Source organism: Microcebus murinus, chromosome 9 (genome assembly GCF_040939455.1).
Source record: "Microcebus murinus isolate Inina chromosome 9, M.murinus_Inina_mat1.0, whole genome shotgun sequence".
NCBI classification, from domain to species: Eukaryota; Metazoa; Chordata; class Mammalia; order Primates; family Cheirogaleidae; genus Microcebus; species Microcebus murinus.
In genome coordinates, this window is record NC_134112.1 from 74,350,590 (window position 1) to 74,375,025 (window position 24,436).

General features: G+C 36.1%; 1 protein-coding gene across 1 annotated transcript in view; it reads left to right on the plus strand.

Moving 5' to 3' along the window:
- The window catches only part of KCND2 (potassium voltage-gated channel subfamily D member 2), a 457,916-nt gene that overhangs the window by 418,698 nt on the left and 14,782 nt on the right, over positions 1 to 24,436 (plus strand). The window contains exon 2 of the mRNA XM_020289756.2: positions 19,808 to 19,970. Coding sequence (XP_020145345.1) covers positions 19,808 to 19,970 — 163 coding nt within the window. The remainder of the gene's footprint in view (positions 1 to 19,807; positions 19,971 to 24,436) is intronic.

Below are 24,436 nucleotides of genomic sequence, written 5' to 3' on the forward strand. Positions count from 1 at the left end.
TCTGGTCTGGGAGACCTAATTTTTATTTGTATATGAGGAGCCTATTTAATTCTTTAAAACTTCTACTTTGTGGGTTTTCTTTGAATTTTGAATTTCTGAAATGCATTTTTTGTCTTAGCTTTATAGTCTAAGAATACAAATGAATAAAAGAATATTAGATAAGGAAAGCAAACAAAAGTCCATAATGAAAAGTGCAAAACAGTTCCACCTAATAAGATACATTTTATTTGGTTTTAAAATAGAAGGAAACTAAAAGAAATAGTAATCTTCCAGTGCAAGTTTAAAAATCAACTACAGGTCCCTGATATGATGGCTCAGCCTAAATTTCCTGAACAAATTCAGAATCTATCCCAGTTTGCATCTCAAAAGACTTTTACTGCATCTGAAAGGTCCAGAAAGCCTGGGATTCAGCTCTCCCACTAAAAAGCATGCACAACATCTGTATGCATAGTCTCAATTATAAATAGGGTTATAAGACTGCATGTGAGCAGTCTTTAAGAATGTGAGGCAATGCCCACCTAGCCCTTCTCACCTCTTGCTAGAATTGAACTTTTCAAAGCCTTTTTTCCCTTACTTGTAAAATAGGAGTAATGATAATACCTGCTTCATTGTGGGGTCATGAACTTATTATAAATATGTTCTTCCATATAAGGTTCTTAACACAGTGTCCCATAAATGTTACTTATTATAACACTGAAACATTGTAAAGCTCAGCCCTCTATAAGGGAAGTTCCTCAGGAAGCTATGAACCTCCATGCACCAACTCTGCCTCCAATAGCAAAGAATCCACCTGTGTAAGACAGTTTGAGTAGTAATCTCCATCACAAACTAGGAAGTAGAAAGTGAATATTTTTATCCCCACATTTTACAGATAAGAAAACAGTCTCATAGAGATCAGATTGTTGAGTACAATGTCACATGTCCGGTAGGAGACAGGGCTGAATTTGCCCACAGGTCTTCTGATTTCATGTCTTGCTAAATGAGGATAACTACCAGTCATGTTGCTTCAAATAAAATGCCGTCAATTGTGAAACAGTGACAATGGGAAAAGAGTGTTTGAAAATCAGTAACAGTAGGTTCTTTTTTCAGCAAAATCTCTGCAGGGTACAAATCTGGACAAATATGCCATCAGAGATGGACATGGATAGTGACAAGTGCCTTCACATAAAGCCCTAATTCAAATGGTCCTGTTATCTCTTACTAATCTGAAATTTAATTGTATCATATTTTTCTGAAACAAACTAAAGTGACAACTGGGGCTTGCAGACCTCATTGTCATTGAGAGGTTTTGCTCTGATTGTATTAGTTACATAAGCTTCATAATCTTAAATGTTAGGGTAAGGACTTTGGAAGATCGGATTGTGGTGACATACTATCTTGTTTTGGTTTGGTTTAATTTTTCTGGAATATCAGAAGCAAATTCAGACATAGCAAATATAAACAAGCTCATTAATAATATTGTCTTGGTGATAAGCATTTTCCTGTTTGCAATAACTTATTTGAGGAAAGTTAATGAGTAAAAAAATGTTTTGTCCTTATCTAGGGGATAGTAGATCTCTTACAGTGCTCAGTGGAGCACATCAATTATTATTTAATTTCTATGATGATAATAGATACACAATTAATACAAGAAAAGCAAATATTTGCTATATAATTCTGAGTCCTACAGTCTTTCAGCCTCCCTTAATAAGCTCCCTTATATTCTTCCAAGTCTTCCTATATGCTTCCATTGAGAACGATAATATGCTCAATCATTGAGAATTTTAATTTACCAGCTAAAGTTGGTCAGATAAAGCTTCCCTTAGATGATAAGGAAGTTTTGACAAAAAAAATAAATTACTGTTTTTATCTGATCATGCAAGTAAAATCATGTGTTGATTGTATAGAACACAATGCAACTAACATATTAAAAGTATTCAGCCATAATTCATAGGTTAGTTTGAACTATTAATATAACACAAGAAGAACCAACATTGTGCTTGCAAATATCTATCCACAGAAACAACTAATCTTTGAACTCCTGTTCCCAGTATTGTATTAATTTGGAATAATAAAATTTTGACAATATTCAGATATCTGTCCTTTCTGTATCATCTCCTTTGTTCACATTTAATATTTATGGTACTTTCCTTCCCCTGGGATGACTATGGCATAATGAAATAGAACATCAAAATGGAAAATCTTTTTACAGTAGCCATTCCTAGCCTTTGGGAATTGAGACATTCTTCTCTTCTTGTTTTCATTTTACAACATGTACCCATTATTAATTAGAGAACAGAATACCATCTATATCTATATTTGTGTGTGCATATATATGTGCTATATATACATATATACACACAAATACTTTTCGAGTGAATTAAATAATAATTAAACCACAAGAAAACTTGTTGTAAATATTAATTAATCCTTGAGATAATTAAATATATATTAGGATATCAGAAATCAATGATTGGGAATTAAGAATTACAGTCCAAAGATAGTACAGACCAAATACCCCAAATATACCTCTCACTCTCTGACTTTCCTTGGCGTTCACCTTCCAGGGCATTAGAGGGAGAGCACAGCCATTACTGCCACAAGTTGATTAAAGAGACTCTTGGCTGGTAGGGGCAGTCCTTGTAAATGGCTCCCATCTCTCTGCCAGCACATGGCATGGATTTGGTACAGATTTAGAATAAGACTATCTCTGTTGTCACCGAGATTTTATTTGGTGTTTTAGAAATGTTAAGATTAATTTGAATAAAAGAAAAAAATGATAGTTGTATAACCAGGTGGAGTAAAGAAAGTCCTGCCCCTCTAAAAGTACTTAGTCTTTAAATATCCAATTTATGAAAGAACAGGAAATATTGCTACACTTACTTCTTTGCTGCCAGTTAATAACCCTTAACTGCTGGGTGCTCTTATTACCTGGATCCATGAAAATGAGATACTCCTGCTCTCAGAAGACATTTACCATGTGAAGGGTGGATGTCCTGCATATAAAGGCACAAACACAGTTAAAACAAAATCATTCCATTTATTTTCAAAGTCACTTACTATGTTAGGACCCTAGAATTACAGTTACTGCAAAATTGCTTTTGTTTTTGAGTAATAAAATTGAGAAGAAATTAAAACAGCACATCACACATATTGTGAGAAAGGTATAGAGCTTAAAATTAACACACATCACCACAGTCCCACATCCTCTTTCATGAATGGCACCATATTTTGGAAGGTATAGAGTGACAACACTTTAGAAAAACAAAAATATTTTCTGATTTGATATTAAAGCCAACATGCAACTTTCCATGTGAGTTCTCTACTCTCTTTCCTGCAAACCCCTTGTAGACTTGTTTGACTTGTATCAATTACAAAGAATTTAAACCAGCATCTGTACCTAATCAATCGAGTCTTTTAAAAAAAATCACTCCATTTTTCTTAATGTAAAATTTGTTTGAGTTCACTCAGACAAATAATTAGCTTACTAAGAGAATGTTCTTACCTTTTTGCTCACTTTGTAAGCCTAAGAAAAATTCCACTCATGATTATTATATTTCTAGGATAGTAAGAGTTCATAATTATCTAGGTTCACTCTTACTTTAAATCTTCCATAATCTTTTGAGATGTTTAAATAAGAAAGCCTCACTAAAGTGAAAGGAAAACTTTTTTTTTCACATTGTATTCCTTCTAAAATATAAAATAATTAGCACCATACTATGTATGAGCACTAAATCAAAAACACGAATAATGTTAGAAAGTTATGTCGAAAAATTGCTTTTTTTCTAATTTCATTTTATGGAGTTTAAGAAAAACAAAAAAATAATTGGCTACTTTCCTTTTTTGATGTCTTTATATTAATCTGTTTATTAGGTTCTTCACCCTCCTCTCTACACAGAAGGAGGTTTCATAAATGCATATTGACATGCCCACTGTAGGCTTGTGCGGAAGAGAGAATTAATCCTCCATTGTGTGGCAGTCAAGTCCTATTTAGCAGTTTGTCTGCTAGGATCAATACAGAGTCTCTAAGGCATAATGGCTGGCTCCATTCATTCTTGCTAGACAAACAAATAGCCTTTTAAAAGTCAGTTCACGGGATAGGGGTGTGCAGGGAGCTTTTTCTATGTACAACCAGCCCTGGCTACTAGAATTTTTGAATAGCCCAAGTTTGGATTTCACTGTCCCAGCCTTCATTTCTAGACCTCTTTTCCTTCTTTGGATGTGACTTCTCTTCAATCCCTCCCCACTAAAACCTGCCTTCAAGAAATAATTTGATATACAAATTTAATCTCAAAGACATGCAGAAATGAATTCAAAGGTTTAGTGTGCTACCATTCTCAGGAATACAACAGTCCCCCCTTATCCGTGGAAGATACTTTCCAAGACCCCCAGTGGATGCCTAAAACCAAGGATAGTACTGAACCTTATATATGCTGTTTTCTGCTATACAAACATATCGATGATAAAGTTTAATTTCTAAATTAGGCACAGGAAGAGATTAATAACAGTAATCAATGATGAACTAGACCGATTATACCAATATATTGCAATAAAAGCTATTTGAATGTTGTCGAGAGAGAGAATTATACTCACCCTTCTTGTGATACTGAGATGATAAAATGCTTACATGATGAGATGAAGAGAGATGAGTGATGTAGTCATTGTGATATAGTGTTAGGCTACTACTGACCTTCTGGCCATCACCAGAAGGAGGGTCCTCTGCTTCAGGTGATCCTGGACCATGAAGCCATGATGACATCTATAGTCAGAAGCCAGGAGCGGACGATGTTGATGACTGATGGACAAGTAGGGTACACAGCATGGACACACTGGACCAAAGGATAATTCATGACCCAGGCAGGACAGGTGGGACAGCATATCACTCTACTCATAATGGCATGTACTTTAAAACTTATGAATTGCTTACTTCTGGAATTTTCCATTTAATATTTTTGAACCACGGTTGACTGTGAATAACTGAAACCAAAACTGCAGATAAAAGGATACTAGTGTAATTGTATTTTAACAAAGACAAGAATTCCTAGGCAGAGTTAGTCTCTCATTGTGGTATTTAAGTAATTGCAAGGAGGCATTTGAGACATGGAGTTAAAAGCAAGCCATCTCAGTGTCCTTACAGACAGCGAATTAGTCCACCTACTCAGAAGACCTTCCTGCTGCTAGGAGTTGCCTGGAAGCCTCTTAACAAAACATCCCTTCTATTTACTGTGTAACTAACTCCTTTTTATTCTTCTAGATTTAATTCAAATCTTGCCCCTTCATGGAAGTATTTCCCAAGTACACTCAACTCCTAAGGACTCCTACAATCATTTCTATTATAGCAGTTATTACTGTCAATTGTTATTTCCTATGTTGCCTCTCTCCCACTAGAGGTCTGCTGTTAATTTCTGCCTTCCCACACTTAGCACAGTGTTTGGAGTATAATACTTCCTTCTTCCACTTTCTGCACCAATATTACATAAGTGGTAGACAGCAACCATGGCAATCATCTCATTCTCACTTTCATCTGCTGTGAACCTGTCGGCAGAAGGTATCCAGTGATGGTGGAGAGGACAGTAGTGAGAGAGGCAGATGAGTTTGGATTCAGAGGTGCCTCTTTTCTGTTTCCCCAGAAGGTACATTTCCTGAAGTCAAGAAACATGAAATGCTTGGAGAAAAATATTTTACAGTATTAAAGTAATGTTTTGTTGAATGGTTTCAAACTCTTCCAAAAGAAACAGTACTTAATCTTTCCAAAGTGAATTGATAACACAAAGATGGTTCCTTCTAAGTCAGGGTTAGGCCAACTATAGCCCACAGGTAAAATGCAGGCCATTTCATGGGAGAGAAGCCTTTTTACATGTCTAAATGGTTAGAAAAAATACCAAAAGAATAATATTTCTTGATGTGCAAAATTAATATGAACTTCAATTTTCAGGTTCTATAAATAAAGTTTTATTGGATCATAGCATAGTCACTTCCATTCATTTATGGATTATCTAGGGGTTGTTTTTGCACTAACCCACAAAGCTGAGTAGTTGTGACAGAGGCAGTGTGTCCTACAAAGCCTGAAATATTTGCCAGCTTTCCCGTTACAAAGAGTGCTCTAAATGAATATATTAGGAACAATATAGGTAACCTAATGGCATTATTTACATCACTTTTAAAACATAGTTTAGAAATAATTGAGAATGTGAAAAACAGATTCACTTTGGCTGAAGAGAGTAAGCCATTGGGGCCTTCCTCTGTAGGGTGAACTGCAGAGGTGTAAATGAGATAATTAACAATTGTTTCCAACAGAAGTTAGAGCAGTCAGAGCACTGAATGCAAACAATAACCTTAGGCATCTTGAAGGTAGAAGGAAAAGTATATTAAAAATTTAGAAAGCTGAGGTAATGAGAGTTCAACTATTTGTTTATTGCGTTAACTTCTTTCCTTAATTGGGAGATCTTTTGGGGGAAAAAAAGAACCAAGTGTTCAATTTATTATTAGCATCAAAGTACTCTACTGACTAAAGGAACTAGATACATTTTTGAGGAAGGGAGAGGGGAAAGGAAAGGAGAAGAGAAGGAAGAAAAATATTTTTACAGTAATATTTGCTTTTAGCTTTTATCATTTGCTTTCACTTATTTTTCTTTTTTATATATGTGGAAGTTCACTCATTTAAGTGCTTTTATCTAAGCAGACAATTTTATTTGTATTTATGAAACCACTAACAAATGTTTCGAAGAATGTGTTTCTGCTGTTTCAAATCTTAGCCTTGTTCTCTCCTAATGAAAATCAACCACCACTGATGACATAGAGACTGCTCTCAGAGGTTAGAGAAGTAGTGAGAACTGGAGCAGGCCTACAACTGTAAATAAACCATTATCATAACCCCTCATTAGTGGTGGAAACATCAAGTTGTCAAACAAATTCTAAAAGAGTGTTCTAGCTATTCATGTTAATGACACGTATAATAGATTCACTATGTTCTTTCTTGTTTTTAATTTAAAGCACAAAGCACATATCATATATTTCCATTTCATTGCCAAAACCCTCATCTGCAATCTTACATTCTCCTTTAAACTTAAGAATATTTTTCTTTATTTAAAATTTATTACTAACAGCCAGGCTCTGACATGTTTAGCTATCTACTTTCATTACTGTGATAAAAAAACAACAAAAATAACAACAATCAAAACAAAAATCCTGCAACAAAAAAAACTCATGAGCAACTAAACCAACTGTGGAACTGTGTTCATTTTTAAAGGCAACTTGGTTTTACATATTTTCACCTCCCCTTAAAATATGGCTTTAATTTATTGCTGATAGCATTTTCAATGATCTGTTGAAAGACTCAACTCTGAAATGGTTTATTCTAATTAAGAGCCTCTTGCCAACACTCAGTCACTGTGAGGCTTGGAAGCCCCAGGGACCAGCTTGCATGACACGTTTTGCCCATTTCATACAAGTAGAACATTTTACAATCATCAGATCTAATTTACATCTTTTAAATGTTGCTTCATGTTTGGCATTTTTTTTCACACTCTGTCAAAACAGATATTTTGGTTCTTTAGCTTGTTCTCAATCTACAGTGAATTAAAATGCACATCTTTGACAAAAAACTGAAAATCCTGGAGCCTGCCCTAGAAGAAGGTCCAACTTAACCTCAGTTCTCAGGGCAGTAGGGCTGATTTGCTTGTGATCGTTCCAAAAACAGGGTGACATGACACACAGCACTGCTACACAGAGAAGTCCCATCAGTGTCACTACTGGGATTCCAATTTTGGCAAAATGTAATTTTCACATTTTACAGGGAGGGCTAGAGACAAATCAACACCATAACAGCTCTCCATCTGGTTCATGACACTTTGGAACCAGAATGGACCTCTGCAGCCAGCTGTGGTGAGGTGGGCAGAGCACAGCTTTTGGGGGAAAAGCCCTGGGTTCCAGTTTGGTTATGCCTCTCACTACCTGCCCAGACACCAGCAGGCTGCATTTCTCAGGCTGGCTTGTCATCTGATTTCCTGCCAGTTGTGCCCATGAAAAGCACTGGCAGGAGTTTGGAAGGTGGCTGGGGAAGGAGTCAGTGTATTTCTCCTCTTCCTTTGCATTTTATCTCTCTTTTTTTTTTTTCAACAGATAGAGAAGACCTTTTTATTCCAGTTGCTGCATTTAGCAAGGTGATATCTAATACATTAGAGATGTTTTCCCAAGTTAAAATAATTCATAATGGTTTCAAGGTCAGTGCAAACTGAGGCCATTTGTTCTGTAGATACCAGACATGCAAGGTAAACCTCCTAGGAGACTATTTCAAGCCATCAACCAAACACCTGCTGAGGATGTAAATTTTCATTCTTTCTGTAAATCTTCAACTAACATCTCTGATGGCAACTTCCACCCATTCATACACTCTCTCACTCTGCCCTTATACAGACTTTAGCAAAAAGCATTTACTACATAATTTGCAAAGCCATTTAGGGCTTAGATCTACCTAAGAGTTTCTGCAATTCCTTTGCACCTTTTAAGGTGGCTGCTAACCCCCTTTTGTGGCTTTAAGTTGCTTCTGTATGCAAAGCCTGGTAAGAGCCCAGCTCCCATTGGCACTCTGCCATTGAACTCAAAAACTTTCTCCTCCTTCTACCCCTCTAGCCTCCTGCTGGTAGGACTTCCCGCTGTCACCATCTCCAGGGTAGTCTCCAGGTGGTCTCAGCTTCTCCATCCTAGGTGGGGAGAACTCCCTGCAGGAAGTCCATTCTGTTGTAAACACTTGAAGTGATTTCTGTTTTCCTGCTTAGACCCCAATAGAAACAATACTATTTTAAAAGTAAGGTATTATGCTTATAATCTAATCTCATTTTCAGAAAATTAAATGTAGATAGGAATGTACAAAGACATGTAAGAAATTATTAATTTAATGGGCTTGGAATGCAGGCTACATGCTGGATTTTTTTTCTAATTTTAATTTCTAGTTTCAACTTATTTTCACATAATTTATTTCCTCTTTCTCCTTAAAAATGAAACCTGAGAAAAATATTTTTTATAGAAGGTTCTTTTTAGTTGGTTTATGTTTAAGCAGGTGTACTTTATGTTTCATTTTTATGTTTTTGTTTTGTGTTGTTGGGTTGCTTTTTTAACTAGGTGCAATCAGAATGCAACCATGGGAGCATTTTCATATAGAATTCTGATCAACTAGAACTACAGAGGTAGAGCCACGAATTTATTTAAGACCTTCTTCATGCATATATTCTTCTGAATATGCTTTAATTTACATAGTTAATAAGAAGAATGACCATTCAATCAGTGATTTAATCTCCTGAGAACAGGCAAAAGAATCTAAACACAAAATGCGGTTAGTATATTCATTTAATTTTAGGAGATAACTTTGTCTCACATTGATCGGAACAGAATCATTCTCCTAAAACCTACCTAATGTAAATACAGGCACCTGGATTCTCATCAAAAACAAAGTTTGTTTAAGGATATAGAAACTTTCTAGGTTAAATTGAAGACTAGAGTTTGAGTGGAAATGCCTGCCTGTCTTTGGGAGGTTAAATCGCATTTTTTCTGATCTCCTCTTCTTTCATATTTAAACAGCTGTGACTGTTTACATGAAGCATCATCATATTAAATTATTTATACTTAAATAATTTTGGAATTTTTATCAGAGAAGAAGTCCCTGGTCAATGACTAGACAGAGGGATGCACAGAGGAGGAGCAAAGTAGGGCAGCGAGCTGGCTGCTTAGCTCATGAGCAACAGCTCTGTTGGGGTGAACTCCAAGCTGGACCTGGACCCCAACCCACCACTGCATAGGAGGAGCCCCGGCCCGGCTCAGGGTGGTCAGTGGAGCAAGGGACACCAGGCCTTTCCAAGTACTGCCATCAGATCATGTCAGGTGTTTAAAACAGGAATAATATGGGCATGGCCAGATCTGCAAGCAGAGATACAACTTCTCAGACCATTTTCTTATACAGACCCTGCTGCTGCCAGATCAGGGCCTAATTCTCTGCCCCAACAAGGAGACAAGTCCCCTGGGCAATTGGAATTTTGTGCATTCTTTTCTGTAACTCTTAAATGGTAGCCGATAGGTGGCAAAATTATCAGGCTTTCCTGTACAGAATTAGAAATAGGAGATGTGTTAGGTCATTACTGGATAATCCATAAGTAATTTTAAAAGTACAGTAGAAAATGAAAGAGGCAAATACAACAAAGGTGTCATGAGGCCTATAATAGCTAATAGGTTTTAGATGGTGTATATTCAGGTGAGGAAAAAATGAAAACATTCACAAAAAATAGCTCCACTCTTTGCTTTTAAGCTGCCTAACTAATATTGTCCTTTGAGGCTGACACTGCAGACATAAACCTAAAGATCAGTTCCTCCTTCCTGTGGCAAAGGCAGTTAGGAGGCTTTGAATGAATGGATTGTAAGCCATGGACAGTTTTGATGCATCCCCAAGTGAGAGAGATGTCTGTTTATAAGATAACAGACTTGTCTATAGCACCTTCAAAATGGCATAGAGATTTGCCCCTTTGGGTAAAGCCTGCAGAGCAGCAGCAATGACTGAAGAATGCACAGTGGGGACTTTCATCCAACAGAGTTACCTTTCAAAGGCCAGGAAGAGAGTGGAGCAATAGCAGCAGGTAACTGAAGGAAGGCCCCCAGTGTGCCAGCAGCCAGGACGGTGTTGAAGATGAATCCCCTTGGGATGCAAAACCAAAGTGTGCATTTTAGGGAAGTTGGTGCCATCAGCACAAAGCCAAAATGACCGGGTATTTGCTGGGACTCTGACTTGCTTGATAAATTAATGTTTTTTTCTGTTGGAAGACAAGCATACCTCCTCCAATACACTGCCGAGGTATAACCAGAGAGGACCTTGTTAAGAAGAATGGATGCACAAAATGGAATTTGCTGAGAATTGCCAGTGCTCACTATCTAAGATGAGTAGCATCCCTGAGAAGAAGAGAGAGGTCCAGAAAAATCTAGCCTTTTCCCAGAAGGATATGTGAGATTCGGATAACCAGGAGTCAGTATTCATTCAAATTGTTGAGCATTTAAGATGACAAAAATCCGTGAAATTTGGAATGATTTGTATTTTGAAATTTAGTCTAGATTCATGTCTGTTAAGTATGTGACAATAATGGAAAACAGGTAGGCACTGGAAAAGTGTCAGATCACTTCTGTTTTCATTTAAAATCATCTAGGATAAAAATGATTGCTCTGCATGTAAAAAGTAAGATGCATAAGCAGTATAGAACCAGGTTATGCTGGGCATTTCATCTAAGTCTTGGAGGAATTTATAAATATTGAGCAGATGATATGCTAGGCCCGCGGAAAGAATAAAAAATCTGGTTAAGAGAAAAAGAGCAGTAGACATGTACCCTCCCCACTCCCCGTATTGTTTACTATCAGACCTTTCCTGGAAGGATTTATTTAAGCAATAAACATTTATTACATTCCAACTATTTGCTCAGCACTGGGCAAGGTTTGTGCTGAACCTGGGTTTATAATGATGACATGATCCTTGACCTTAGGGACCTCATGGTGCAGCAAGAGAAGCTAGGCCAGTAAAAAACTAATTGTACTCCATGAGTTGCAAGCAGCACTGCAGGCACAGAAAAGGAAAAGTGGATACTCTTATTGGTTAGAGATAAAATAGTTAAGAAATTCTGCACATAAGAACTAATGCTGAGCTCTATCTGTGTGAATTGGAGTTTACCCGAAGGATTTATGCAGTGGAAGGCAAAGAGGAATATTCTAGAAAGAACGGCATTACAAGGCATAGAGGAGTGGAAAGACATAGCATTAATACATTCCAGTAACAGAAAGTTGTTTGTTCCAATTAGAATATAGGGGATGTGCGGGTGAGCAGTGGAGGATGAGGTGGCTGAGGCATGAAGAGCTGTATGCATCACGCTAAGGAGCATGAGCTTTTTCCTGCAGGTGACAAGAGACAATGAAGGCTTTTATGCAGGAGAATGACATGACCAGACTCAAAGATATGTCAGAGTGAAAGGATAGCTCCAGGCAACAAAGACTAAGAATGCAAAGCAGACGAAAATATTTCCGGTGGTCCCACAGCTAGGAAAGCCCATCCCTAGTGGGATTTTGTTTGTTTTTAATGTGTAATTTGCAGTAATCAATTGTACACATATTTCCATAGCTTTTTTAAAAAATGAAGAGTAAAGTGTTAAAAACGTGGGCTCCAAAAAGCATGCTTTGAAAATTAAAAAAAAATTCTCTAAAGAGACTATGTAGCCTTTCACTGTTGCCATTCATTTAGGTAAAAAACATTTCATTAGTGTGTTAGGTCATAATCATATGTTCCATTTATAACCTTTAAAGCATTCACTTAATGATATAATATGCTAAAAGCATGAGCAAATATAGAAAACAGAAGATAATTTGTTTTTTAAAAATAGGCACAAGCTAAGAAACACAACCAGTAAGCACTACTGAAATCTAATGTTGAGGGTTTAGCTTATAAATGTTGACTAGATGTACTAAAAACATCTTAGTCCTTTCCTGAATTTTTTTTTCCTTTTTATACACAAATCCAATCCTTTAATGTCACCTAATTTTCACACTAAGGGTCCTGTTTAAGGCTTCTTATTTAAAATTATGTTTTAGTGATATCTCACATTACATAAAATTACTTATCTTTCTAAAAGAGACACAAAATGCTGCCAGAATAGTTCTGCATCTTTTTCAAAACACCTTGAAAATGGATAATCTGTGAAATTGTTGGGGTTTTGTCCTGTTCAACTATTTCCAGAGGAATAAGATGCCCAAAATATATCCTAAATATTGAATGTGTGCAGGCAAAGATAAGGAATCGGTACAGGCAATTTACTGGAAATACTTTTTTCTCCCTCTCAGCTTGTGAAAACCAGAAGAGAGCTGGTTTGTTTCCAAACTTTCATTTAGGCTTTTATGCCCCCTAGTGGATATTTGGTGTTTCTGCAGTTGTAAAATAATGCTACTATTTTTACAGCATTTCCTCTGGGTAATGTGAGTTCAGATTCATTATACTGACAATATGTGACATTGAAATTACTTTAAGCATTCAAATCAGAAGTTTTAAACATTATTTGGGCTATAACACTTTCGATAATGTAATAAAAGCTTTACGAGCTCTTTTCAGAAAAATGCATATGAAAACGAAGTATCGTGCAGTTCCTTGATCCACTTGAATTTTTCCAGGCATTCCTTGAGGGTCCATGGACTCCCAGCTGAACAGCTCTAATTAAGGTGTGGGATCCTCTGGCTTCCACTTTCATTTAGTAGACACAAAGATTATTAATGTTGCGTATAGTGGAAACAGTTTTGAAAACATACTTTTAAAAGAAGAGTACATCATAATTTGGCTGAAACAAGAGATAACACAGAATAAGTAACTATGTATGTTGGGTGATCCCAGTTCTAAAGCTTTCCAATAGAACTAGCATAATATAGTGACTGATCTTTCAGGCTAATAGGTAGAAACAAAATCAAGGCAGCTTTTTAGGCAAACATTGATTTAAAATGTCAAAGAAAAATCTATTTATTGTCGAAGTACTACCATGGCCCCTCTGGCAAACAAGTTCAGTACCACAAGCAGGTGTTATACAGCAACACACACAGAAAAGTCGTTTGCTATTTGCAAACATTACAGCTACTATAAAAATCATCCATCAAACTGTGATCCTTCTAGAATACCAAGCTTATGGCAGAAAATCCATAAATAACAGATATTGAGACCCTAAGGGTTAGAATTACTAGTTAAGAAATGATCCAGCTTCCAGGTAGGAAGAAATTGTTTCTTAGACCTCTCAGACTAGCACTCAAGTCAAAGAGAAAAATTCAAAGACAAAATCAATAATTAAAATGCACGCACACACATACATAATCAGCTAGTGGTTTTCACACACACATACATCATCAGCTAATATTATATGACACATATCACTTACTTTCATAACGTTTTAAAGAATACCTATTTTTCAAATACTTATAGTCCCAAATACTGACTTGTGTCTCACATGAGGGTTTTTTTAAAAAAATTAAACTATTATAATAGTTGAAATATGCTATTTTCTGAACTAGCACCTACCTTATACAATGTACAGAGGCTCCTGGACTTCTGTGCATCTGCACAGGATCCATTCATTCATTCATTCTATTTCTTATGCCTAGAAATTTGCAAGTTTTCACTGCAAAAAAGAAAGAGAATGTGAAAGATTGAGTTAGAGTAAGCACCAAGGTTTATGTTAAAATCAGCATTTGCTTCCTGTCATATGAAGATCTCTTCTACCATTATGATTGTTTATAAATTACATGATTTTTGTTTTAGCAGTAGGCGTGGGAAACAGTTTCAGAGATGGAAAGTCATGCATTAGCTGGGGAGATTTGCTTTATATAACATTTCTTCTTTACCAAATGAACTTACATTTATGTTCTTCAAATAAAAAGAGAAGAAAAAATAAAAACTATATGAATTAAACTAGGAAGCTGACAGTATTGTGTTTGAAAGACTGTGTAGGAAAATTCAAGAAAATATTTTTCCACTTGAGATCTAAATACAGGTATACTCTAGTTCGAGACCAACCTAAGCAAGAGTGAGACCCCATCTCTACTAAAAAAAAAAGAAAGAAAAATTAGCCAGCCATGGTGGCATGTGCCTGTACCCCCAGCTACTCAGGAGGCTGAGGCAAGAGGATCACTTGAGGCCAGGAGTTTGAGGTTGCAGTGAGCTAAAATCACACCACTGTACTCTAACCAAGACAACAGAACAAGACTCTGTCTCAAAGAAAAAAAAAGGCAAATTCTTTTGGACAAATGTCAAACAGGGAAAAACTTAGTAGATATTAATAAAATTTTGTTTACAATGACTTATGTTTAAAAATTATGTACATATTCAACCTATTTCATTACTATTTGATAAATTGGGAAGATAGATAATGGATAGATTCATTCAAGTTATCTGCCTGAATTAACCATTAACCAGATTTAACCACTTTTGGGGGGGCATTGAGTAAGTAGAGTTCATGCCAGAATTCAAGAACTTTGTTTAAAACTTCAGATAATATTGAATTTGACATCTTCAATAACCAAAAATTAAATCCCTTTTGAGAAACTGGTCCTCCATTCAGTACAATCTTCAATGTATGGCAAAATATGTAATTTTAGTAAAGTATTTTTGGGAAGTATGTATAAATTTAGAATTAACATTTTTGTGTTAAGGATACCTCCATATTGTACCTTTTTAACTGATGTGAGGAGAGCACATGAAGTCTGGCAGATGTCCAGGCTGAAAAAAGAGCAGAAAGAAACTGGGGTAGCTCTACTAACATGGTGAATATAGGAGAAAGAGGGAAACTAAGAAGAAGCAGGGAGATTAGAAGGAGTACAAACAAAAGCTACCTTTCAATTAACAAAATTCAAGTTGCTCTATTATGTAAAACCTTTTAGTAGTTATTCTCTTATTGTATACTCTCCCTTCCTTTCTTTGATTTTTTTTTTTTTTTGAGAATTCATTATTTATCTTCTCTGACCTACAGGGTTTCTGTAGTCATTTAATCAATTTTATTAAATATAGAAAAATCATCTGTATGAAAATAAATACTATATCTATGCAATGTTTTAGTGTAACTTTTTAAAGGAAATGTACTTTTGAAGACAAGAGACCTAATATTAAATTCTGAAGAAAAACAGAAAGAATGGAATATATTATATACTCCTACTGGGCTTAGCATACATTTAAGTACAAGGAGTTAGGAAAAAATGGAATGTGTTTTTATATTGAATATAAAGAATAAAGTACCAACAGATAACCCAGTTGCTGAGGATAAAAATAATCATTAAAAGATGGCAGTATTTTAGAAACACTTAAACTTTAAATGATCATTTCGCCACAAGAAGTGTCACTTCTCATTATAAGCTTTGTTTTCTAAGCCTTTCCTCCACTGAGTTTCAGAGGGAGACGATTCCTGAGGTGTATAATGCTACTTTGCTTCTCGCTATGAGTTTGAATACTAGTTAAGAGATCCTCTGTTAAACAAAGAAAAGCAGCTGGTTTTGCCAGAGATACTCCCCATTCCCAGCAGATTCTATGCCCAATTACAAGTTTGCAGATAGAAATTACCCATTTCCATTTCTCAAGGTCATTCCTGAATGGGAAGAAAGATAAAATGGATAATGTAAAAACAGACATAAATCATACTATGTACTTTTTGTTATTCTCCCATAAATTCAAATAATGAAATATGCTTAAAATATTACAAATATCAACAGCAGTCCAACCATAAGCAGCTGAAAGGAGCAGGGAGAAGAACAGAAAGAGCAGGGCGTACAGTACCAAGGGGTATGTGGAAGGCAGCAGCTGGCCTTCCCTGTGATCTAGCCAAGGGCTCAGGCTGTCCTTACGTGAAAAATCACAGGACAACCCGAACTGCCTTAGCACCCCTGCCTGTTCTGCTTCTTTCCTCTCTCACCGTCTCCCTCTGCCTTATCTCATAACAGCAAAGCCTTGTGGCTTTAAAGCGGGAAAGCTCCGTTGACCCAAGAGTATAAAGATGAGAAAAGATGTACCCATCACTGAACGTTTCATTCCCCCATCCTCTTCCCTCCATAACCATTGCAGTACTGCCCAGTCCTCTCAAATGTTCACCTATGCTCAAATGTTCAACTATGAAAGAATTTTGGATTACAAAACAAATATAGTGAGGTAAGTAAGTATCATTTTATCTGATGCAGATTAGCATAGCTTTATGACATGAAACCACCCGTCTGTATCTGTCACCTCTTTCTCCTTATGGATCCTTCTACACTATGAATTTGCTGCCTTTCAGCAAACTGGATCATCTCCTTACTTTTCTAAATTTTCTCTAATAATTGCAGGTATGCTGGGCTTGCCTACCCTATGACACAGTCAGCCTAGAACACAAAAAGTAGTTAATAAATATTAATTTTTAAAAAATCTCTTGGGGTAGGAAAAACTATTTGGTGGACTCACTTAGCTACTTTATTTTATACATTTATATTAAAAAGGCTTACTTTTTTATTACATGGACTCAATACTAGTCTTCTTTTGCCGTAATAAATAATTGAGTTTTATGTACTTTCTCTTTTGAGAAACACTTTCTAGGCCCTCAACAGCAAGCATTAAAATCAAATATCTTTTGTTTAAAGCTACACATGCACATATGTATAAGAGTGTGTGTGTGTGTGTGTGTGTGTGTGTGTGTGTTTTAGCCTTCCCTGGGGCCGACTGCATATCTAGTGCAAAGGGAAAGAAGATGTTTATAAAATATGTCTGGGCAGATAGAGAAATTGATTCATATTTAGACAGCGTTGTATCAAAAGGAGTTGACTTTCCAATCCCACTGTCACATCTTTGTAGTAAGAACATCCTCAAGCTTTTTAAAACTCATCTTCTAAGTTCCTTTAGCTTTGACTATTTCCTCACTAACACAATCTTTAAATTATAATTTAGCTTGCGAGATGGACTACAGAAAGAGATCCTGTTTCATATGGACATAGCAATCTGGTTCTTGGGTTACTATTATTTTTTACCATGAATTATTATAACAGTCATTCTGGGGCCAAAACCTTGTGGGAATTTTAGTCATGATAAATTAGTTCAACTACTGATCACTCACAAACACCAACAAGAGTGAGTTACTAGGTCTCTAAAGCAGTGGACCAGAGCTCAGAACAGGGTCACCAAATGTGGTACTAGTCAGTATCTTCTCCCATCACTCTTTTCTCAGCCAATTCCTCTGCAACGTCCACGTCCACATTGACATGCAAATGTTTTCCCACAAAAACAATATTCATTAGAGTGATTATTTCCTGGACCACCTATCTTGATATAATACAGTCCCAAGTTCTCCTAAACCCACTTGAGTCTGGATTCTAATATGTGAGCTCTGAGCCCTGTCTCGAAGGACTATATTCTCATAGAACTGAGCATCCCAGAACCCTGAATTGAATAGGGAGTAGTTGGAGCTCCACAGACACAGCTGGGTAACTTCTGCAACAGTATAGTCAAAAGCCTTTTTCTTGTCCCATTCCCCAGGAATGAACTCAAAGACCAACTCTCTCTCAGTAAAGAAGAGAAAATATATTCATTCAACTAATATGTAGTAGGAGCCTGCTTTATGCTCATGAGGCACAAAGTAGAACAACTCCTACTTTATGAAGTTTATATTCTAATGTCAATAGGGTGCATAAGGAGTCATAAAATAAATTAATAAGAAGAAAATATTACAAATTAATAAGTACTATGAAGATAATAAAATGGGAAGACATTTATAGAGAATAATTAGGGGACAGAGTATGACTACTAATGATAAGGTGGCCAGAAAATAACTTGGATGGAGACATTTAAGCAGCAACCTGAATAATCAGTATCTGGGCACTGGACTCACAACAGAAGGCCAGATGGCCAGTGTGGCCAGAGGCCAGTGAGCTTGATGGAATGTGTCGTGAAATACAGGCAGGAACTGAGCTATGTAGGCCCTTGGAGGCAAAAGTGAGGAGTTTGGATTTATTTTAATTTCAAGTCCATTAGAGAATTTAAGCAAAGTAGCAATTATCTAATCTCCATTTTTAAAACCACAACTCTGGCTGCTACAATTGGCATGAATTGTAGAGTGGTAGTTGTGGAAGAGAGAGTTTCGTAAGAAGCTATACCCATAGCTCTGGCAAGAAAGGACGATGGCTTGGTTTATTCCCGGAAAGTTACTCAAATGGGATACAATTTGGTTTAGCCAAAGACACCAAAACCAGCTAAAAGATGAGACGTGGGTTATGGAGTATGAGGGGTAGAGGGAGGTGTCCCAGTTTGGGTATGAGCAACTGGGTGGCTTGTGGTTCCATTTCATTATAGGTAGCAGCATGTTGGAAAAACAGATTTGAGAGGAGCAGAGGAAGCTAGAGAAATACGAGTTCCGTTTTGGCTAATTTAAAAGTTAATTGCCCCTTAGGCATCAGGGGTAGAAATAAGGAGACCAGATCGCTGGAGATATGAATCTGGTTTTCAGGAGAGACATCAGAGCTGTCAATAAAAATTAGGGCATCGGCTGCAGGTAGATAGTTTTAAGCTATGAAATTGAATGAAATCACCTAGGAAGAGGGTTTATATGGAGAAGATAAAAGGACTTGAGACTGAGACATCAATTACTCTAAGATTTAGAAATCAGATAAGGGGGGAAGGAGCCAGAAAAGATGGCAAAGTGGGAGCCAACAAGGTAGGAGGGTGACTATGGAATTGTTTGATACTGAAGTCAAGAACAAAAGGTGTTTCAAGGAGAGACTAGTCAACTAATCAAGTACAAATGAGAGACTGAGTAAGATCATGGAGAAATGCCCAGTGGATTTCACAAGTGAAAGTTAATGGGGACCTTGTAATGTTTATTTTTTAAGTGATTGTATCTGATGAAAGGAATGTGATGTGCTACTTTTTCTACTTAAATTTCATAATCCAAATGTTGAAGAAAATTAAGTGGAAAAATATGTTATCTAGCCTATAAATTTCAGCATGGAAATACTGACTATTAGATAAATGTAAAGAACTATGCCGTATCATATAAAGGACAAATGGAAGAGCTATAATTACATCATCTGGCGTAAAATATTTTCCAATCAAAGTGACTTCTGAATGCTAGAATCATTTTCTGCAAGGTTGAAAGGCAATTTTTATATTCAGATATTCATAATTTCAGGTCTAAATCCATGTATATTGTAGTCATGAAGTAGAAATAGCTATGTCCAAAAAATCATTTGACTTTAAAGCAAGAAACTATTTGTATCAGGTAGAAATGTCTTTCCATATCTTAAAAAGCATATATTTTTTTTCTCTAACCAGGTATGGTGACATGGTACCAAAAACCATAGCGGGGAAGATTTTTGGTTCCATCTGTTCGCTGAGTGGGGTCTTGGTCATTGCTCTACCTGTTCCAGTGATTGTATCCAACTTCAGTCGGATCTACCACCAAAATCAACGAGCAGACAAACGAAGGGCACAAAAGGTGTGTATTCAGCTCTGTGCAACCATGAGTTAGCACCTCCTGTTTTTTGTAATGAGCTTTAAAATCCCTTAATGGCTATTCAGTGCCCTAGATTAGTTAATAGTTGCATCAGTCAGGACCAGTTATTCCACACTGAAAAGAAACTTAACATTTCTGTGGCTTCAAATAATAAGGGATATTTTTCCGTCATGCTACAAGTGCATTACTGGTCCAGAGATGGAAATTGCATCTTGACAATATACTTCTGCAGTCATGTCAGCAGGAGTGAAGGACATGATGAATCACAAAATGCCTCCTAAATCCTCCTCCTGGAAGTGGCTGCAGTCACTTTCATCTCTATTACATTAGCCAAAGCAAGTTACATAGCCATGTCTACCTTCCAAGTGGGCAGAGATATATAATCCCACTATGGGGCCAGAGGCAAAAGGTAGGAAATATTTGGTGAACGCCATGAAAGACAGTAGTAAAATCAAAACAGATTCTTGACCGATTATATTAAAATCAGATTCCTAGATCTGATCCATTGAGTCTCTGTGTATAAGGGTTCAAACTGGTTCCAGTAAATGAGGGTTATTAAAGGGCACCAAATGTGTCTCAGATATTTTACATACTTGACACAGGAAGTAGGAGAAATCTGATCATTTGTAGCTGAGTTTTATTTCTGGCCCAGCAGTTTACTATTTCTTTGAACTTCGTGCCAGTTAATTAATCCCTCTAAGGATAATGACAGTGCATACTCAACTATAAAACAGGAAAAACAAGAAACTTAAGATTTATGTAAATGTATATAAATCTATATAAACACATCATAGTATTAAAAATAGTTAATGTTTCCTGATGGCTTACTATGTGCCAGGCATTGGTCTAATGTTTTTCCAAAGATAATTTATATAAGCTTCAGAATAACTCTGGGAGTTAGTTACCATTTTTATTGCTATTTTCTAGAGGAGAATCCTAAGGTACCCAGAAATTACTAAGTAATTCTGAAGTCACGTACCTGGTCCATACACGTAAACACTATAATAGGATGCCTCTCAAAAAACTAAATGTTAGCACACTTCCCAATTCTTTGTCAAAATAGTCACTTTGAAAGGCAAGGCCCTGTTGCATACAAATAATCTTGGAAATCTCTTTTGTAGTGTCCTCAAGGTTTATGGTACTATATTTCCAATATTCTTCACTGTCACTATATCTTTGTCCTTCAAGGATAGAATTATATTTTTAAATACTCAAAAAAAATTGTAACCATGACTAAAGTAGATGCACAATTAGGGTAATGTGGTATGACCATATAATATCATTAGAGATTTGTTATTGTTCATTACTGGCTTTGTAGGTAATTTCAGAAGAGGATTTTAAACATGTTTCTGAACAACATCAACCTCTTTAGTAAAGTATAAAATCTCATGGAATAACTTTTTGGAAAGTTCAAGTTCATCAGTATGGTCACACAGCATATTATCCAGAGAACTGGTTCATGTCCACTGTCAGAGATCCCCTTCTTTTAGCAAAGAATCAATCTTTCAGCCTTGTAGTTGCTGGCTTTATGGATAAATTCCTAACCTTTAAATAATTATTACAGAGAAGAGTAAAAAATAGTCCAGCTATCATGAATGTAGAGAACTGATAATCCAATGAATAGGGAGGGTTAGGAAAAGGTACCCCCTGGGCAGTTACAATCTCATGCAGGGCAGAGCTGGAGGGGTTTCAGCCACAGCTGGCCCCTCCACCAGGGACCTATAAGCACCACAACTGTGACTCTGCCCACACACTATTAATACAATCCCTCTACTGGGCATATATGTACATTTTCTAAAAACAACAGAAATCCCACAAAAATCCTAACTTCATACTCCACATATATCTTCACTCTAAAAATCCCTTCTTTATTATAAGAGCTACCTGTATGAAAACTGTAAGAAGCACAAATATGATTTTAAAATAAACTAACCTCCAAAATATCTGTATTTTTCAAAGCTTATCATCAGTAACAAGCAAATCAATAAAGTTTTAGAATAGTTTAGAAGGCTCTTGGCCTAAATAAATTTACAAATCAAAAATAAATAAATGCGATGTTATGAAAGTATACTAATTAAAAGTATGTTTTATGACTGCTTTTTGGCATCTTTAAAATATCTACTATATCCTCAGTTTCTGCCACAATGCAGTGAATTTTGCATATTATTACTTACTACTAGAAAAAATTGGCATAATAAAGGCAAATATAATGAGCTAATGTAATATGTCAAGTAAATAGTCTGTGACCAATAAACTGAACATAGTCATCTAAAAAAAAAAAAAAAACAGTGGATATGGAACTAAATAAGTTACCAAGGGATGGTTTCTATTTTCCTTCTCTGGAGATTAAAAAAGAAAAGCAGAACAAACATCCATGAGACTAAGATAGTTTAAATTTATCTGGGTCTGGGTGATTCACCAAATATTAAAGTTGTGCAAAAATAACCAGCTAATTCAGTCATGGAAGGAGTCAATTCAGTAAAAACATCAATCAGTCAAGCTAATAAAAGTAATATTACAGAATTCTTTTTATACCAGAGTTTTTGGTATTTAGTCCAGTTGCCAACTCCAAACTCAAGTAAAAGCATGAAATATACACAATATGAATTTGAGAAAATTCCCACTGTCACTATTAAGGATACTTTCCTTCTTCTGGGTTCTCCCCCTGCAAGTACTCTTCCTGCCTTCACTACCCACTCCTACCTTTTTAGAGAATACATCATTTACCCCATTTCTCTCAAACCTTGACAATGTTTTAACTAAACATGGACATGTGAGTGAATATAGGCCTAAACTGTGACACCTCTCCCCCATTCTCATCACTGGTAATTGTATTTTAATAGATTTATTGATTCTCTCAGTTATTCAATAAATATTTATTTAGTAGAATGTATTTGCCAAAATAAAGCTAGGTTAGTGCAATGACAGGTGGCAGGTTTGATAGTCTGAAGCAGCTGTTTTAAAATACAGATCACATCACCTAATCATCAGCTTACTCACAAGGCTAAGCTGTGAGTAATTATATAATAATCATAATAACAATTATAGTTTTAATTTAATAACTAACAGCAACAACAACACTCTCTAGAGTTTCCAGAATGTCCCAGGTGCTTTATATCTGTTATTTATAATATTCACAATCAACTTGCAAAATAAGTATATTATTTCCATTTTACAGATAACTTGTCCATGTTCATATACCTAGTGATTAAAGTCCAAGACAAAAAATTCTAGCATTACTTGAACTATGAACCATTTGGGATTTTTGTGTAGATAATTCTAAATACACTGAGAAGCTTAGAATCAATGAGGCAATGTACAGTGTAAGTAATTTTTCTTTTTACTTTTCACATGAAAATTTTGACATTGACTCAGAAAGATATTACCAATATTCAATCTGTCAATTATCACACTCTGCTAGGGTGGTTCTCAAACTTTAGATTCACTGAAATCATCTGGAAAGCTTGTTAAAAGACGAATTGCTGGGCTCCACCCCCAAAGCACCTGATTCTATAGTTTTGGGTGAGAGCCTGAAAATTTGCATTTCTAACAAGTTTGCAGATGGTACTAATACTGCTGCTCTGGGGACCACACGTTGAGAACCATTGCCTAGTACATTTAGCAATGTCCATATAAAATGGCTTTTCATCATTTTAGAATAATAAAAAAGCAAGAAATAACTCCTTGCTAGAGCCTGAGAAGGATCTTAGATTGTCTACTTATGAAAAGAAAACTATCTTGTTTCTAACTCTTCCCAAACATGATTTTGTTTCTGAATACCCTCCTGCGTCGTCATTCAGTTCTCATCTCTTCCGACCTAAAGTCCTCTTACTGCCCCCTATTTCTTATCCTTTTCCACTGACCCAAGTCCCAGCAGTGTTTCTGCCCAGCCCTGCCATCCCCAGGATTAACCTAGCTCTAGAGCTGGGCATACTGCAGTGACTGTCATTGATTTCCTTCTTCTCTCTTTTTATTATTGGTGTTATCTTGTCTTATTTCTAGGGCAGCTGTATTACTTAGCAAATGGAAAGATTCCAATAAACTCCTTAAATTTTTAAAAGCCGATAAAATTTAATATGATCCCTGTACATGAGGCATTTTACTGAACCTTAATAAAAGAAACAACTGTAAGGAAAATTTCCAGAATGCATGGTACAGGGAGTATGCGGCCAATATATGAAGAATAAGAAATTGCCTCAGATTACCAAAAAGAGAGATCTTCATTATCTCACTTTTAAGAGGGTGCCTAGGATGTCTTTAGTTTTCAAAAGTGTTGAAAAAAATTTTGTGATTTCGTCACAATAGGTCCAATAACTTACCTCAATCTACCTCTTACCTTATGTAGAAGAAAGGTGCCCATTGAAGGAAATTGCTGCCGCAATGGTGTTTTGCTTATAGATCTCTCTCTGACTCCCAGCCTCTATTCCAGAAAATATACTGTAAAGTCT